The 16,887-nt window shown below is 37.9% G+C and overlaps 1 protein-coding gene and 1 pseudogene across 1 annotated transcript; both read left to right on the top strand.

Moving 5' to 3' along the window:
- The first annotated feature begins 10,499 nt into the window (after positions 1-10,499).
- LOC144251218 (ragulator complex protein LAMTOR5 pseudogene) lies at positions 10,500-12,626 on the top strand (annotated as a pseudogene).
- Positions 12,627-12,785: 159 nt separating this feature from the next.
- On the top strand, positions 12,786-14,746 carry Rps23 (ribosomal protein S23). The gene is made up of 4 exons (XM_026394545.2): positions 12,786-12,856; positions 13,280-13,439; positions 14,304-14,424; positions 14,562-14,746. The coding sequence occupies exons 1-4, from the start codon at positions 12,853-12,855 to the stop codon at positions 14,706-14,708; spliced, it is 432 nt and encodes a 143-aa protein (XP_026250330.1). The 5' UTR covers positions 12,786-12,852; the 3' UTR covers positions 14,709-14,746.
- Positions 14,747-16,887: the final 2,141 nt, after the last annotated feature.

Below are 16,887 nucleotides of genomic sequence, written 5' to 3'. Positions count from 1 at the left end.
ACAAATCTTTACTCCTCACACTTTAGATAGAGCCCTAATATCCAGAGTATACAAAGAACTCAAAAAATTAAACAATAAGAAAACAAATAACCCAATCAACAAATGGGCCAAGGACCTGAACAGACACTTCTCAGAGGAGGACATACAATCAATCAACAAGTACATGAAAAAATGCTCACCATCTCTAGCAGTCAGAGAAATGCAAATCAAAACCACCCTAAGATACCATCTCACTCCAGTAAGATTGGCAGCCATTATGAAGTCAAACAACAACAAGTGCTGGCGAGGATGTGGGGAAAAGGGTACCCTTGTACATCGCTGGTGGGACTGCAAATTGGTGCGGCCAATTTGGAAAGCAGTATGGAGATTCCTGGGAAAGCTGGGAATGGAACCACCATTTGACCCAGCTATTGCCCTTCTCAGACTATTCCCTGAAGACCTTAAAAGAGCATACTACAGGGATACTGCCACATCGATGTTCATAGCAGCACAATTCACAATAGCTAGACCGTGGAACCAACCTAGATGCCCTTCAATAGACGAATGGATAAAAAAAATGTGGCATTTATACACAATGGAGTATTACTCTGCATTAAAAAATGACAAAATCATAGAATTTGGAAGGAAATGGATGGCACTAGAGCAGATTATGCTAAGTGAAGCTAGCCAATCCCTAAAAAACAAATGCCAAATGTCTTTTTTGATATAATGAGAGCAACTAAGAACAGAACAGGGAGGAAGAGCTGGAGGAAAAGATTAACATTAAACAGAGACATGAGGTGGGAGGGAAAGGGAGAGAAAAGGGAAATTGCATGGAAATGGAAGGAGACCCTCATTGTTATACAAAATTACATATAAGAGGTTGTGAGGGGAATGGGAAAAAAAAACGAGAGAAATGAATTACAGTAGATGGGGTAGAGAGAGAAGATGGGAGGGGAGGGGAGTGGGGATAGTAGAGGATAGGAAAGGTAGCATAATACAACAGTTACTAATATGGCATTATGTAAAAATGTGGATGTGTAACCGATGTGATTCTGCAATCTGTATACGGGGTAAAAATGGGAGTTCATAAACCACTTGAATCTAATGTATGAAATATGATATGTCAAGAGCTTTGTAATGTTTTGAACAACCAATAAAAATAAATAAATAAATAAATAAATAAATAAATAAATTTAAAAAAAGAAAACTACAATTAAAATGCCACAATAAAGAAAGTCTTCCAAATAGAAGTGGCAGCGATTTTATCACCTAGTGACCTTTATCTCATTAATGATAAACTACTGGTAGCTGAAAGGGACACTTATTTCCCCTGAGATTTTTTTCATTAGTGCATTTTAATTATATAAAATAAAGGTTTTAATTGTGGCATACTTCTACATCCAAATACCATACCTTGATCATAGCCACCTCCCTGTTACTACTGTCCCTTGCTCTTCTCTCTCCTGTTCCCCCTGATCCCCTTCCTCTTCTGCTACTTTTGGTTGTCTTTTTTCCGAATATATCGTATATGAAAGAAAGTCAACTTGTCTTTTGTTTTCTTATTTTGCTTAATATTACGATTTCCAGTTCCACCCATGTTCCTGCAAATGATGTGACTTCATTCTTCTTTGTGGTTGAATAATACTCCATTATGTGTATATATTTTCTTGTTGTGGTGCTTGGGTATTAAACACAGGGACACTCTACCACTGAGCTACATCCCCAATACCACCCCTCCACTCTTTTTTTTTTTTTCTTTGAGACAGTTTCTCACTATGTTGCCCAGGCTAGTTTCCAACTTGCACTTCTACAGCCTCAGCCTACCAAGCTGCTGGGATTATTGGTATGCACCATGTTAATATGTTAACCTATTTTCTTTATCCATTCCTCCACTGATGGGCACCTAGACTAACTAATTCATAATTTACCTGTTACGAATTATGCCATGATAATTCATATGAAGGCATGCAGGTGATAGTGGAAATGCAGGTATATTTATAATATGCTGACTTTAATTACTTTGGGTATATATCCAGGAATTGTACAGCTGAATCATATGATAGTTCTATTTTTAGTTTTTTGAGGAACCTCCAAGTTGATTTCCATAGTGGCTACACTAAATTATATTCCCACCAACAGTACCATAAGGATTCCTTTTCCTTCACACTGTCTCCAGCATTTATTATTACTATTTATTATTTTGTATTCTTAGTGACAGTCATTCTGATAAGGGCTTTTTTTGTAAATCAATTTCAGAGAGGTGATGGATTATAGGAAGGTTGGGATTTGCTCAAGAAGATTTTTGTTCCCCCTCCTCGCTATCTTCTCCTCATGGACAACAGGGATCCCATCAGAAAATGAAGAGAAAAAACCACAGTGACTGAGGAATGTAGAGGAATGCAGGAATAAGGGGGAAAGTTCCTCATAAAAATTATAAAACTGAAAAGCTGGTCTTAAATGTGGTCTTTCCATGTCCTTTTTATTCTTACTTTCCCTCATACATCCTTTTCTTCCCTTTGTCCTCTCATCTCCCAACTTCTACTTTCCACCTATCCTTTTAACTATTTGATCCTTTCCTAAGTCTGAGGAATTTCAAGTATTAAACCAAGGCCTGGACAGGAGAAATTTAGTCTTAGCTATCGTTGGCAGATAAACTGCAGAATGCACAGTTAAATTTGAATTTCAGGAAAACACATAATTTTAATATCAGTAGTCTGCTACCAGAATTGCACGTTCTGCTGCTTGCCACCCAACTGCAAAACTCAGGAGACAGAGGCTGATGGAAGAAAACATGTTTACTAAAAGCCAAGGAAGATAGAGGAGATCTTTTCTGCTTCAAATCTCCATCTCTGGAGGGTTCAGGGGTGCAAACAGCTTTTGTAAGAGGAAAGGGTGGAAAGGGTATACAGACAGACAAAAGGCAGGAAATATACATATGCAGATTTAGCTAGACAGTATTAGTCAGAGAATGTATTACAGTTCTAGTTTTTCAACCCTTGCTGGCACCTGCCCAGGCTTTGAGGCCAGTTCTTGGGTTTCCATTCTTAGCATGAGGAAGCTCAGTTGCAGAAAAATAATATATCAGGAAATTGGGGCGATTGGGGCTTTTAATCCTACAGGGGCTCTCTTACATGTCTCATGCAATATTTGAGACATACTGTATTTAAATCGTATTGTTTATCTGAAAAGTAAATTTAACTGGATGTCTTATCTGGCACTACCAGTCTTAGGAAACTCCTACTCAAACTGTAATGTATATACATATCTCATGGGTTTTATTGGAATACAATTTGGTGTGGGATTCTAAGTTTCTGATGAGCTGCATGCTGTTGATGCTGGCCTGAGAACTGCCTTTTAAGTAACAAAAATCTATAACCACACAATATATGAAATTTAAAACTTTCTGGGAGCCACATTGAAACTAAAAATATACATGAAATTAACTTAGTACTATTTTTATTTGACCTATCTAAAATATTACCATTTTAAACCTTCTCAATTTTAAGAGTTGTTAATGATATTTTACATTACTTTTCTTCCTCAAGTCTTAATCTGGTACATAATTTAAACTTACAACAGTCCTCATTTTGGACTAGCCCAATTTCAAATGTTGAGTGGCTAGCTACATGTGTGGCTCATGGTACTGGTTTAAACAGTATAAATACAGAACATTTCCAGCTGCTAGAGCAGTACCTTGCCTCACTGGGTATTGCAGGTGGTGCCTGCTCTTCAAATCCCTGGTAAGGAGGAGGCAAGAAGCCAAGGCCATCCAGCGTGTGATAATGGTGGTTCCACCACAGCTGAAAAACCATTGTGTTAATCTCTTAGAGGTTATCATGTAAGAATTTTTCATTAAAATATGCTTGGGTAATGTTTTCAAACACATACACATAAATTTTTAAATTTCAAATTGAGTATCATATGGTTTGATGATTCTAAAATTTTAGTGTAGCATTCTTTTTGTTGCTGAAAAATTCTCCCATTTGGTTAAGCATATTCAAAGCAGAATAATTAATAGATAGCAGGTTTCACACATGTATTTTAGAATAGAAATCACACTTAAGATGTGATTGTCTGAAAATAGTTCATCTTGTGACTTTGGAGGAGAAAGGCAGTGACAAAAAAAAATGCTAAGTGAATATCTTAAAGACTGAAAAACACAAGGGCATAAACTGCCCTAGATTGCTGAGGAATTTGCAGAGAACTGTGAAGAGTTTGAGACCTTAAGCATTTGTAAGTTAATAGTTATGGATACTGGCAGAAGACATAGGCCTCCTGGGTCAGAGACAAAGGACTTTATTAATCACCACATGCTGCATGAGCACCAGTAAGTGTGTCAGCTCTCCTTGCCCAAGTAGGCCCTGGTGGATGCCTTTATAAACAATGAGATTCATTTCAGGAGAGAAAACAGTGCTCAAAGAACCCCAGTCTTTGATAACATTTAGCAAGACTGACTACTTGCCCTTTGCTCTGGGGGAAATCACTATTTCTGTTTTCCAAGGTTATATATAAATGGATCTATTTGCTACAGAAGGAGGCACCATTTTTACCTTTCAAGGCTATTTGTTATATGAACAAAAGATATCCAGAACAAAGAACAGCAAGTGGCTCATTCATAACATATGCAGAAAATGTAGAGGCATAAGGAAAACTTTTCCTCAATAGTCTCCATGAAAGAAAAGGAAATTGTATATTCATGCTGCCTTCTTCTCAACTAAAAAGAACTCAGGTTTGCTTCATTTTCTGATTTATCATATATTACTAAATTAATGTTCCCTGAAAATTTGAATAAATATCAAAAATTTATCTTTCCATAATTCACAGAAAAAGATTAACCTAATTTAAGAAACTAATACATACTTTAAGAAGCATCTATTAAGAGCACAGTCTCTATCCAATATTCTCAACCAAAAACTATAATCTTTGAAAACTGCCAAATGTTTAAATCATTGATAATAATCTTTGCACAGTGACTCAAAATCCAAATCTACCTGCATGACATGGCCCCCTCTGACCTCTTTCACTCCTTTGATGCTAGGATCTCCTCCTGACCAGCATTCCAGGCACACCTACTTGCACTCTGCTTCTCAGTACCTTCAACACAAGTTTTCTTTGCACCTCAGCAACTGTGCACATGCCGTTTCCTCTGTGGGGATCACCTCACTCCTATTTCTCCCTGTATTCTCTTCACTTTCAGCATAATTTCCATCAAAATCATATATCAAAATTTGCACTTAGACATTTATTTTTTTGTTTATTTATTTATACTGTTTCCTTATCAGAAGGCTTACTCCATGCAGGCAGGGACTGTGTCTAATTGAGTAATATACATCTAGAGCTAAAGTTGGTACTCAATAAAATTCACAGGATAAATGCATGAACCTATACAAATGCCACATACTTAATTCCCACTTCATGCTATATGGCTGTGACTCCCAGCGCCTGAATTTTTAGTTTTTTAATCATAACTGAAAGATCAATTACTATAAGGACCTCATAGAATTCAGTTAATTAGAGATAGAAATGAACAAAATCCAGGTTATAATAATTCACTAGCAAAATATCATAGTATGTACTCCTTGTTGTGGGTCAAAGGGTCACATAACTATTTATCAAGTTCAGAGCCTAACTGCTGCCATGATTCCAACCAATTTCCACCAAATCAACTTCTAAGTAAATTAGAAGCAGGATAGGGAATCAAATAGTTAAAAGTCCTTTTAATCTGTTAATGCATCTCCTTTTAGTTTTCTCTTTGAATTCATAGAATATGGATAATGTGCCAGATTAGTGGCGCATTCATTGCTCAAGCTAAACCCATACAGAAGCCCAGCTTTTGCATAAATGGAAAATTGAGTGGACCGGTGCTAGATTCTTTACCATGAATACAAAGTAAAAACAACAATAAAACATATTTCTCCTCCAAAAGAAGCTCTCAGTCCAGTAATGTAGAGAAACGTAAACATATAATTAGTGTGATAACACCTTTGGGATGTTTACCAATGAAGTTCCTTGAGGTCAGTCCCATCTCATTCCAGGCAATGAATGATTAAATAAAGGGGACAAAGAGGCAAGTAGACAAGAGACTCTGATTGTGTTTGTGCTATTTGCACTGCAAAAGAGCCTTTATTGGAAGAATTTGCAAAATAATATATTTAATGTGGTGACAGAGGGAAGTAGGAAGGGAAGCTCCAAGGTCAGGAGTAGCCTCAGAGACCTGGTCCCTAGAAAGGAAAAGGCTTCCACTACCCTAAAAAATGATCTCACACAAAACCAGCAAGGTCCCTAACTCAACTGAGATAGAAACTAGAGTTTAAATTCACTGAAATCTGAGGTCTAGGGCTGTAGGTCAGCAGCAGAGCACCTGCATGGCATGAGTGAGGCACTAGGATCTATCCCCAGCATGGCATAGAAATAAATAAAATAAAGGCATCTGTCCATTTACAACTAAAAAAAAAATCACTGAAATAAAACTCAGTTTGGAAATATATGTTATGTGATGCTACCCTGTATTTCAGGCCTTCTTTTTTATTATTATTTTTTCCTCCAGTACTAGAGATCAAAATCCAGCATGACAGGCAAGCACTCTACCACTGAGCTACTTCTCAGCCATGAGGCCTCCATTTCTAACAAGAGCATAATGGTTTCCTTGGACATAAATTAACTGGCATGCTTTATTTCAAGGAGAACATTGTACACAACTATGTGATAAAAAGTTCAAGATGGTATTTTCTAAATGATTAACAATTAAAATTGGAATTTTAACTTAAAAGTCATCCAAGGAAATTTTAAAATTCATGTGCACATGAGCACATTCTATCACAGTATGTAAAATGACCATGTGTTTGAACTGGCTACAGATTCATTCCTTGTAGCTACCTCAGAATTAGTAATGGCTGCTAGAACCACCATGATCAAGAAGCAATTGTTTTAAATCAGTAGAAAAATTACTATTTCGTTTTGTGTAACCTTATAATCCCAGGACCCCCTATTTCTAATTTTCTTCTTTATTTCCTTCCTTTTCCTCTTGTTCTTTTTTCTTTCAAGAGAAAAAAAAATCTTGTCTTACATAAAGTCCTTTAAATAACATAATCTTAATGATATAAAATGCCCAAATTCATGAATATTTACTGGTAGTTTTATATGTATATATTATAATAATTTAAATATTTTAAAATACTGTAGAAATAATCATGGTAAATCTTTATCTTACTGTGGCATGCAACAGCTGAAACAGTCGCCTCCCCATCACCAAAGAACAACAGGACATCACTGAACTCAGCACAGATTTGGTTCATCTACTCAATTTTAAATATCTCCAAGGAAAGAGATGCTAAAATTTAATTTTCCATTGCAGTAAGGAAAATTATCTTTCTTTTCTTATAATTCAAAGGTCCCTACTGAAATAGAAGCCTATTTTCCTTTGTTTGGTTCTCCATCAAGCTAGGGAACACCTGGAGAATAATGTCTAAAATGCATATTAAAATTATAGCTCTCTTCCAGGAATTTCACAAAAGGCATCAAAGAACAGTTTTGTCAATTATCCCTAGATCTTACCCAGAGATTTAATTATAATAACAGGATTTTTAAATATCAGGCCTGAATATTATTAAGATTATATGGCAACACACATTTATTTCTTTAGTTCCACCTTGGAGTAGACCTGAGAATAATCACTGTATCAAACAGTGACTTGATTGACAGAATAAGAAATCCCATTCATTTTGAATAAAGAAAAAATTGTGTTTAATAATTTAATCAGGTAAAATGAAGCACTCAACATTCATCACTAGTAGTTATACAGAGCATGTAATCATAGGTCTTACTCTCACTGCTTCTTTATTCTCACTTAAAGCTGTTATTTTAACTTGTCAAATCTCCATAGCAACTGCTGCCTCAATTTTTATAGCTAAAGCAGTAGGAATCATTTCTAACCATACTAAATGATCCAATATATTGTCACCTTTGTTAAAAACTTTGGCTCTTCTTCCCAAAAAGGCAGACTTCTCCCCAGTATAACATAAAGAATCAGCATCACCTTTGACCTAAATCTCACCATCGGATTTATGAAAGTCATTCTTTCTTCTTAGTTGGAGGAGAGGGTGTCTCTGTGAAATGAAATAAAAACACCCCTCTATCTCCCCTGAGTGCTACTCAACTGAGAAATAAGACCAGGGTAACAAACAGAAGCTGAAATACTCCCTACACTACTATGAAAGGCCAGAATATCTGAAAAACTTAGTGGGTAGAAACAAAATGAAATGTAATTGAGCTTCCATCCTAAGAAGGCAGACATGGAAGCCTATGGAGAACTCCAGTGAAGAAACCAGAGAGAAGTGTGCTCTGTGGGCAACCTGGGTCCCAAAAAGGAAAAAGCTGAACATGTCCAGACTATTATTCCTAAATTTACCTCAGATACCGCCCCTCCTCACCTGGCATGGAATAAGTGACAAACAGAAACCAAGAGTTTCACTAATTGAACTCCTTCTGCTTGGAAAAAAAAAATTACCATAAAAGAGGGTAAATTGTTCTTTCTGCTCCCACTCCCAAACACTGCAAGAGTTACCAAAGAGGATTCATTTGTAACAGAGCATCTCTTCCTTTCCATACAACTTTAGTCATCCAAAGATATCAGATTGCAATTTACAATAAAAATATCTTTATCTTAACAACTATAAACCCCTTATTTTCCTGGTATTTAATTTAATTTCCTGGTTTTCATTGGCGGAAAAACAGTCTTCCATCTATTTTGTGTCCCATTTACTTATTTTTCTAAACCTAAAAATCAAAAGTCTGCCTTATACTAATGTGAAAATCAACAAATGTATTCTGGTTAAATAAGCTAACTTTTTAAATATTTTTTTTTTTAGTTGTAGTTGGACACAATACCTTTATTTTATTTATTTTTATGTGGTGCTGAGGATGGAACCCAGGGCTTCCCATGTTCTAGGTGGGTACTCTACCGCTGAGCCACAACCTCAGTCCACATAAGCTAACTTTTTAAAGTCTCAGTTTCCTCTTTATAAAGTGGGGCAATTTACCACATAGAGATTATTTTGAGGATTTAAAGAAAGTCGGCATGTGTGACACTTAGTAATCCCATGCCTACCACCAAAACAGCACTTAGTGAATATTAGAGATGGTGATGGTGGTGGTGATGATAATGATGATGGCAATGATTTTGCTTTTCTTCATAATATAACTCTAAAATATATTCTGAACCTATGTCTTCATCTCGAATGCTACCTAAAATCTCTCAACTGTACTATTAGGACAGCCCTTTTTGAATAACCTGAAGGTTATTCAATAAGGAGGTTATTGCCTCCTACAGGTGTTCTTCCACAGCAGGCACATTGATCGTTTTTAAAATGTATATTAGATCTTGTCACCCTCTCACTTAAAGCCTTCTAATGGCCTCTCAAACTCAGAATCAAATTCAAACCCTTATCCTGGCCTACAGGTTGGACATGAATTGGCCCTGCCTACCTCTTTAGCTTCACATTCCTCTACTTTCCTACCAATGTCTAAAGAATTTACTATTCTTTAGCCATTGAGGCCTTCTTTCTTCCCCCTTAACTCTTCAAGCTGACTCTTGTCTAAGGGCTCTTTTTGAGAAATTTAAAGCCCATATTCAAAAGATAATCCCTCCTACTTTCACTTCTCAATTTAAGTAATAAGTTCTTTCTTTTTAGCACTGGAGATTGAACCCAGGGGCACTGTACCACTGAGTTATATCCCAAGTCCTTTATTATTATCATTATTTATGTATTTGTTTATTTTGAGACAGAGTCTTACTAAGTTGCTGATGCTGACCTCAAACTTTTGATCTTTCTACCTCAGCTCTGATTCATTGGGATTATATTTATGTGTCACAATGATAAGTAGGAACAAATTCTTCATCAGAAAATGAAAATAAGAAATTCAAAATTCAAAGTTTCTTTTTTAAAATATTTTTTAGCTGTCAATGGACCTTCATTTTATTTATTTATTTATTTATACGTGGTGCTGAGAATTGAACCCAGTGCCTTGCACATGCTAGGCAAGCACTTTACTACTAAGCCACAACCCCAGCCCCAAAATTCAAAGTTTCAAGAAACAAAAACTAAATCCTTTTCTTCTTTTCTTTGCTATAATAATAATTATCCTTGGTTCTTGACACAAAATGACCATTGGTTCATGCCTTATTTGTGGGACTTCTTTTGTATTTATAATGTAATAATTAAACCCTCTACAGAAAATAAACCATAACCCAACATTCAACTATAATCCAGTCTCTCCACCTGATATCACTATCATTCTGAATATATGATACAGAAGATCTCAACAGCCCTATCAACAACCTTAAATATTTACAGAACATTCCACCAAACATTAGCAGAATATACTTTCAAGTTTATGTGGAAAATTCCCCCACAGTGACCATATGCTGGGCCACAAAGTAAATGCCAAGGAAAAAGTTTTCAATCAAAAAAAAGTATGACACATCCCTGGGTCCTGTGCTAGGGTGGATATTAGATGGGATGGGGGCAACTTTGAAGCAGCATTTGGAGGATACAATGAAAAAATCAGTCCATTGGAGTTGTGTGCAGATTCACAAGGATTTAATCTAGGTGGTTGCCAGACCCTGTCAGATGAATATGCAAGGGTGATATATGTTGTAATCCAGCAAGCAAACCAAACCTCTGACCATACTGATATTCCTGTGGTTTGCCTAGAATCAGATAATGGAAATATTATATCCCAGAAATATGATGCCATTATGATGGCAGTGCACAAAATGGCCTCTTGGTGTCTCTCAACAGTTCTCCAGCAGACTTTAACAGGGACTCAATCCCACCTATGTTAATTACTTGATAAAACTACTTTAATTCCAAAGATTGGACCATTCATTTAATGTGAATTGGGTACTTTTTTATTTGTTTTAGAGCAAGGTGCTTTTTAACCAACCTATCAGGATATTAGTAAGAAAGAATCATATTTTGAAGTAGCAGGTCCAGGTCACTTTGCATATAAGATTTTGTTATGGTAAATAAATTTGCGTGGAACAAAGTTAAAAAGCAAAACAAACAAACAAAAAAGTTATTACACCATAATAAAATTAAGCCAGAAATCAATAACGTATCTAAAAAAATCCCTAATGTTTAAAAATTAACATATGTCTAAATGATCCATGGTCAAAAGGGAAATTGAGAGGAAGTCAGTAAATATTTTGAGCTGAATTAAAACTAAAACCTAACAAAACTTGTGGCATGCAGCTCAAGCAGTGTTTGAGGTTTATTTACACAGACATATATTAGATAACAATAAAGGTATCCAACCAATAACTATAGAGAATTCCAATAATTTTATGTTGCCTCGGCATTCATTTTGAATTTGGAGTTAGACTTGCTGATACCAGAAGCAGGGCTTATTTTTCATTTCTCTACTTCTTCCAAGTTCCCCACTGTAATCAATCTGGGATCTACCTTATACCAATACCTTCTAGGAATCCTTATAGGACATACAATCTAACTCCTCTTACTGACCCCAACACTCTGCATGGACTACATAGATCCACCACACTGACCTCCTTTCAGTCACAGAAGATCTCACAGAACTCATACCAGCTCACTTTGAACCCACCAGCTGGAATTCCTCCAGACTTAGGCTGGAGTAACACCCTAGAACCCACTAAAGGGTTTAGTCACACAGGTCCTCTTCCCCTCTCTTGCTCCCCATCCACTGGCTGAGTGCATCCCAGATGGATTCTCTCCTCCCCTGTTGGTCCTGTGAGGTATGCTGCCCTCTTCTTTCTGGGATCTATAAGGTAATAAAATTGATTGCTTTACCCCATTTCCTATTTTGTTGTGCTGCTTCCTGCATCTGACCTGACATATCCAAACCTAATTTCTTTTCCTGTCAGGGATTTCCTAGAGTGGCTACCTTACTTAGGATAAATTGGACATAGGTCCAACAAGAGTTAAAGTGTCTCCCAGTAACACCTACCTGTAAATGTGGCACCTGGTCACAAGTTAGAGGCTTAAGCATAGGATAAAGAAATGTCCTGTGAAAAGCACACTGTAAATATCCATGACCACATCCCCTGGATCTCCATCAGGGTGGGACTAGAGTTTTTAGTCATTCTCCTGGGGGAGACCCCACCCCCAGACCAAAGTCTTGATTTTCCTTTCGATTATTTTTAAATGTACTTAGATACCTGTCCCCTCACACCTAGAGTATTAACTTTACATGATTACATGATTTCATTCTAAAGGGAAAATACGAGGTTTGAAGAGTTAATTAAATGAATAGCCCAAGGACGCACAACCAATAAATGACAGCTTTCAGGTTTAAGGCCCAGTCTAACTCCAAAACTTGGATTTAATTACTATGCCACGTTGCCTCACTAAATTTTACAACTTACTCTGCTGCTTTTGACTGTGATTTAAATTCAGGATTCTAATTTTCTAAGCTGTATTCTGATGGGTTCCACTCCACCACACAAAACCACAACACAGCAGCCCGACCCGCCTGCGACCCTGACGTGCCAAGCCCGGGCCGGTGGATTTACGGAGAGCGCCTGCGCGGCCCGCGGACGTCGCGCACGGGGTTCTGGGATGGGTAGTTCGCGTTCCCCCTTCCCTGGCATTCACCTGAAAAAGAAATAACGATGCAAATTATATATCTGTGAATTTCATCAAAACCAAACAAGACGCAGGTCCTGGCTCAGGAAAGTGATGCAAATGCGTCTTTTTCAAATGAGGCGCCGACCTCGGGACAGGCGCCGCATAGACACCGCGTGGGGTCCTTGATTGGGCGGGGCTTGCTCGCGGTGGTTTGTGGCTCCTTCCTGTGTCGCTTCTCTCTTTCGCTCGGCCCCGTGGAGTCGACAAGATGGGTGAGCTTTGCGTGGCTAGGCTGAAGGGCCCGCAAGCGGGATCTGTGGTCTGGAAGCGGGCAGGCGCAGGGGGATAGAGCTAGGAGTAGGGTTCCAATGGGGAGGCCTAACGGGGAGGCAGGGGATCGCGGCTTGTGCAGGCACATGGTCCGGCGCGGAAGAAGTCCATGCGGGCGGAGCGCCGCCGAGCTCGCGTTATCCAGGGTAGCTGACGCTACTCCCTGAGCATTACCGCCAGGCCTCACTTTTTGGAAAAATGCACCCACTGTTGCTCCTTTGTCCTCTCCTTAGTTGGTTCGTGAGAACTTTGAGGTCGAATGGCCCCTGGGACCAAGATATATGCTGCGAGGGTTAAGGGGCTAAGGTGTGTAAAATGACGTGGTCGTAGTTTTGCGGAGGAATCACAGTGATTTTTATTTTTAGGCAAGTGTCGCGGTCTTCGTACTGCCAGGAAGCTCCGTAGTCACCGACGGGACCAAAAGTGGCATGATAAACAATACAAGAAGGCCCATTTGGGCACAGCCCTGAAGGCCAACCCTTTTGGAGGTGCTTCCCATGCAAAGGGAATTGTGCTGGAAAAAGTGTACGTGTAGTCTGTTGCTTAAAGTCTTGTACTCTGCGCCCTAGAAAGAAGTACGTTAGTTGAATTGTCTTAAAAAGCTGCAGTAAGATTCTAGGTTTTGGCGTAGCCATGTTGGGGCATTTAGGGGGAATTTTGAAGTTGGTAACATAATGCTTGGGTGTTAAATACAAAAGATTTTAATTCCAGCTTTGGTCTGGGAGGAGTTAGGATACAAATGGGGGACATAAATTAACACTTTTGTGTGGAAACTTTTACAAGGAAATGATACCCATTAAGTGGGCAATCGTTATAATCAAATAATTCTTATACTTGAGAAAACTAAGGTAAATAGAAGTGACTTGTCTGAGGAAATACAGCGAAGATTGAGCCATGTGGATTTGCCGGTATTTGGTTTTAACTTTTAATTGTTGATTTTTTTTTTATATTGTCAAGTTTAGTGATAGTTATAATTTGAAGCAAGACTTTCTAGCTCTAATTCTTTAATTATCTTTACAACTGTGAAGGGACTACAGCTTTTCCTTTTATGCTGTGAAAAGATTGAGAAAAAACTTGTTTGGAATTACAGGATTTGAGGGATTTAGACTGGATTGGAAAGATGAAACAATCTAATTAGTTCTGTATTTACTGTATGTGTAACTTTTCAAAAAGCCAGTTCATTCAGTGGGGCATGATAGCAAGCTCCTGTAATCTTGTGAGGCAGGAGTGTTACAAACTGGAGGCTAGTCTTGGCAACTTAGGGAGACCCTATCCCAAAAATCAAAGGCTTGGGGATGTGACTCAGTTGAAGAGCACCTCTGGGTCCAGTCTCTAGTACTGCCAAAGCGGGAGAAAGTTAACTCTATCATACTATTTATTTTATTTTAGAGGGGTTGAAGCCAAACAGCCAAATTCTGCCATCAGGAAGTGTGTCAGGGTCCAGCTGATCAAGAATGGCAAGAAAATCACTGCTTTTGTACCCAATGATGGTTGCCTGAACTTTATTGAGGTGAGTGTTTCAAATAAGTTTAATTGTTTTGGGTTTCTGTTTTGGAGATGGGCTCCCCCGTTTTTTATCTAATGAATGAGAATTTTCTTTTGTGATTGTCATTGACACCAGAAGTAAACTTATTCATTTATTTTCAGGAAAATGATGAAGTTCTAGTTGCTGGATTTGGTCGAAAAGGTCATGCTGTTGGTGACATTCCTGGAGTCCGCTTCAAGGTTGTTAAAGTAGCCAATGTCTCCCTTTTGGCCCTATACAAAGGCAAGAAGGAAAGACCAAGATCATAAATTTTGCTGATGAAAACAATAGTAATAAATTTTCATATTCCAGAAATGTTTTGTATTTTATTTTCTCCCTCTTACTACCACAAGTTACATTGTGTGCTTTACCAGTTTTAGGGAATGGAAGAATGATCATTTGTTAGTGGGATTAGTAACCTAGAACAGTTTCCCTTTCTCCATGGATTAAAGGAAATTACTTAAGCCTATAATAAATGTACAGTTTTTACTCTAGAGTACTTTTTAAACTGATTGAATTTTTAGATTTTATTTTAGCTGTTCTCAGGGTTCATTGAGCAGGGATCCATGGGTATCCTAAGTTGTTCCCTGTTCTGTTGAGTATCTGTGTTATTCTGTGTAAAGTGGGAATGATTTATTAGTTGATGGAAGTACCTGCCAGGCAAATTGAGGCATAGAGGGAAGGGTTATCAAAGAACAAGCAAGACTCATAAGCCACATAATTGGTCTTTTGGGTGCCCTTTCCATAACTGTTGAAGGTGAGTGTTGAGTACATGGAACTTCTGTCAAAATTTTTGTTTTTGAAATTTCCTTAAAGGGCATGGCTGTTAGCCTTATAGATTACATTAGTGATCTAAAAGACTCCTGTTGACTACATTAATAAATGGTTAATTTGTTTGATCATTGCTTAAGCCTTGGGTTATGTTTAGGATCTATGGATAAATTTGATCTCTCATTGGTAACAAGATCAGGCAGCTTATGGAGGCATAGGAAATCCTGTAGGTTTCTGTCCATCCTCCCAGCAACACTGTCCTTTTAAGTTACTGAAACATGGATTCCCCAACTCATTGTTAGCTTCCATTTTTGACCTTGCTGACAACAGGGTGCCTCAGCATATTTGTGCTTGTCCTGATCTAAAATTCTGTATTTGCACAAGGACAGAAAATCTAGCTGTCTTGGTTTCTTCCCCCAGAGTGATTCTTGACCCATAGTGAAGTGGCAGTATTGGCTAAAGGATTACCAATGGCTGACCTTTGTGTGACTTTTTCCACATAGTTCTTTCTGGAGATTACTGGGGTCAGTCACTGGTTGCAACCCAGAAGAGAGGTCACTTGGTCCACACCCCAAGTGTCTGGTGGCAGAGTGGGGCCCCACACTGAGGTGAGGCTTGTCTGGAGGGCGCTGCTGGTGTCTGTGTTCCTGCCTCTGAGGTCCCTGAGATTGGAACTCTTATGACCACACTTGAAAAAAAGATCAAGACACTTTTCCACAGTGGCCTGCAGGAGCAGTCTCTTGTTGCTATGCCTTCCAGTGGTCCCTAAGTTAACGTCAGGTGCCTCAAAAGCTTCTGAAACTGCCCTTTAATTCTGCTTCTGCTGCCCCAGTAGCCCCTCCACCACCTGGTGACAAGGAACTTCTTCAACAGGAAGCCTGGGCCTAGGGTGAGAGGAATGCGGTACTTAACAGGGACACAAAATTTAAGCAAAAGCCAAGCAGCTTTCTTCATATAGGAAAACATTCTAAAATTAATATGAAAAGCAAAGAAACTAAGATTGTTAAAATGAAGGTGAAACAATCACAAACCTGATTTTAAAGTTTTATTTATAGCTCTAGTAATAAAAACGGGAAGAGGCATGAGACCAGATAAATGAAATAGAAAGTCCAAAATAGGTATACAAAAGTATGTTGAATTGATTTTGTTTTTAAACAAAACTAATGAAGGAAGGATAGTCTTTTCAATAAATGATGCAAACTTTGATTTTGGAAACAATAAAATTCTCAACCTACACTTCACACATAGAAAAATTAACTCAAAATGGATCACATCTGAATGTAAATCATGAAACTTTAAATCAGAACCTCTTTATAAAAATATCTTCTAATCACATTCAATAGTAATAAGAACTTTTGTCAATTCAAAAGTAATGAAACAATCCCATTACAAAAGATCTCTTCTCAAAAGAGATAAACATGGAAAGATAAGCTTATCCAGAAAACGAAAATTAAAACCCCAATGAAATATATTGTATATATGATAGGTGTATATACACCTATCAAAAGGGCTAAAATTAAAAATACAGAACCAAGTATTAGAATGTGGGGTAACTGGATCTCATTTTTGAAGGAAATAAAAAGTAATACTGTCACTTCAGAAAAGTTGGGCAGTTTCACATGAAGTCAAGCATATTCACCATGAACCAGTCATTGGCCATTGTACTCCTGAGTAGTT

Source organism: Urocitellus parryii, chromosome 1, assembly GCF_045843805.1.
Source record: "Urocitellus parryii isolate mUroPar1 chromosome 1, mUroPar1.hap1, whole genome shotgun sequence".
NCBI lineage: Eukaryota > Metazoa > Chordata > Mammalia > Rodentia > Sciuridae > Urocitellus > Urocitellus parryii.
Note: the sequence above shows the minus strand (reverse complement) of the source record. Positions and strands in the feature narration are given on the sequence as shown.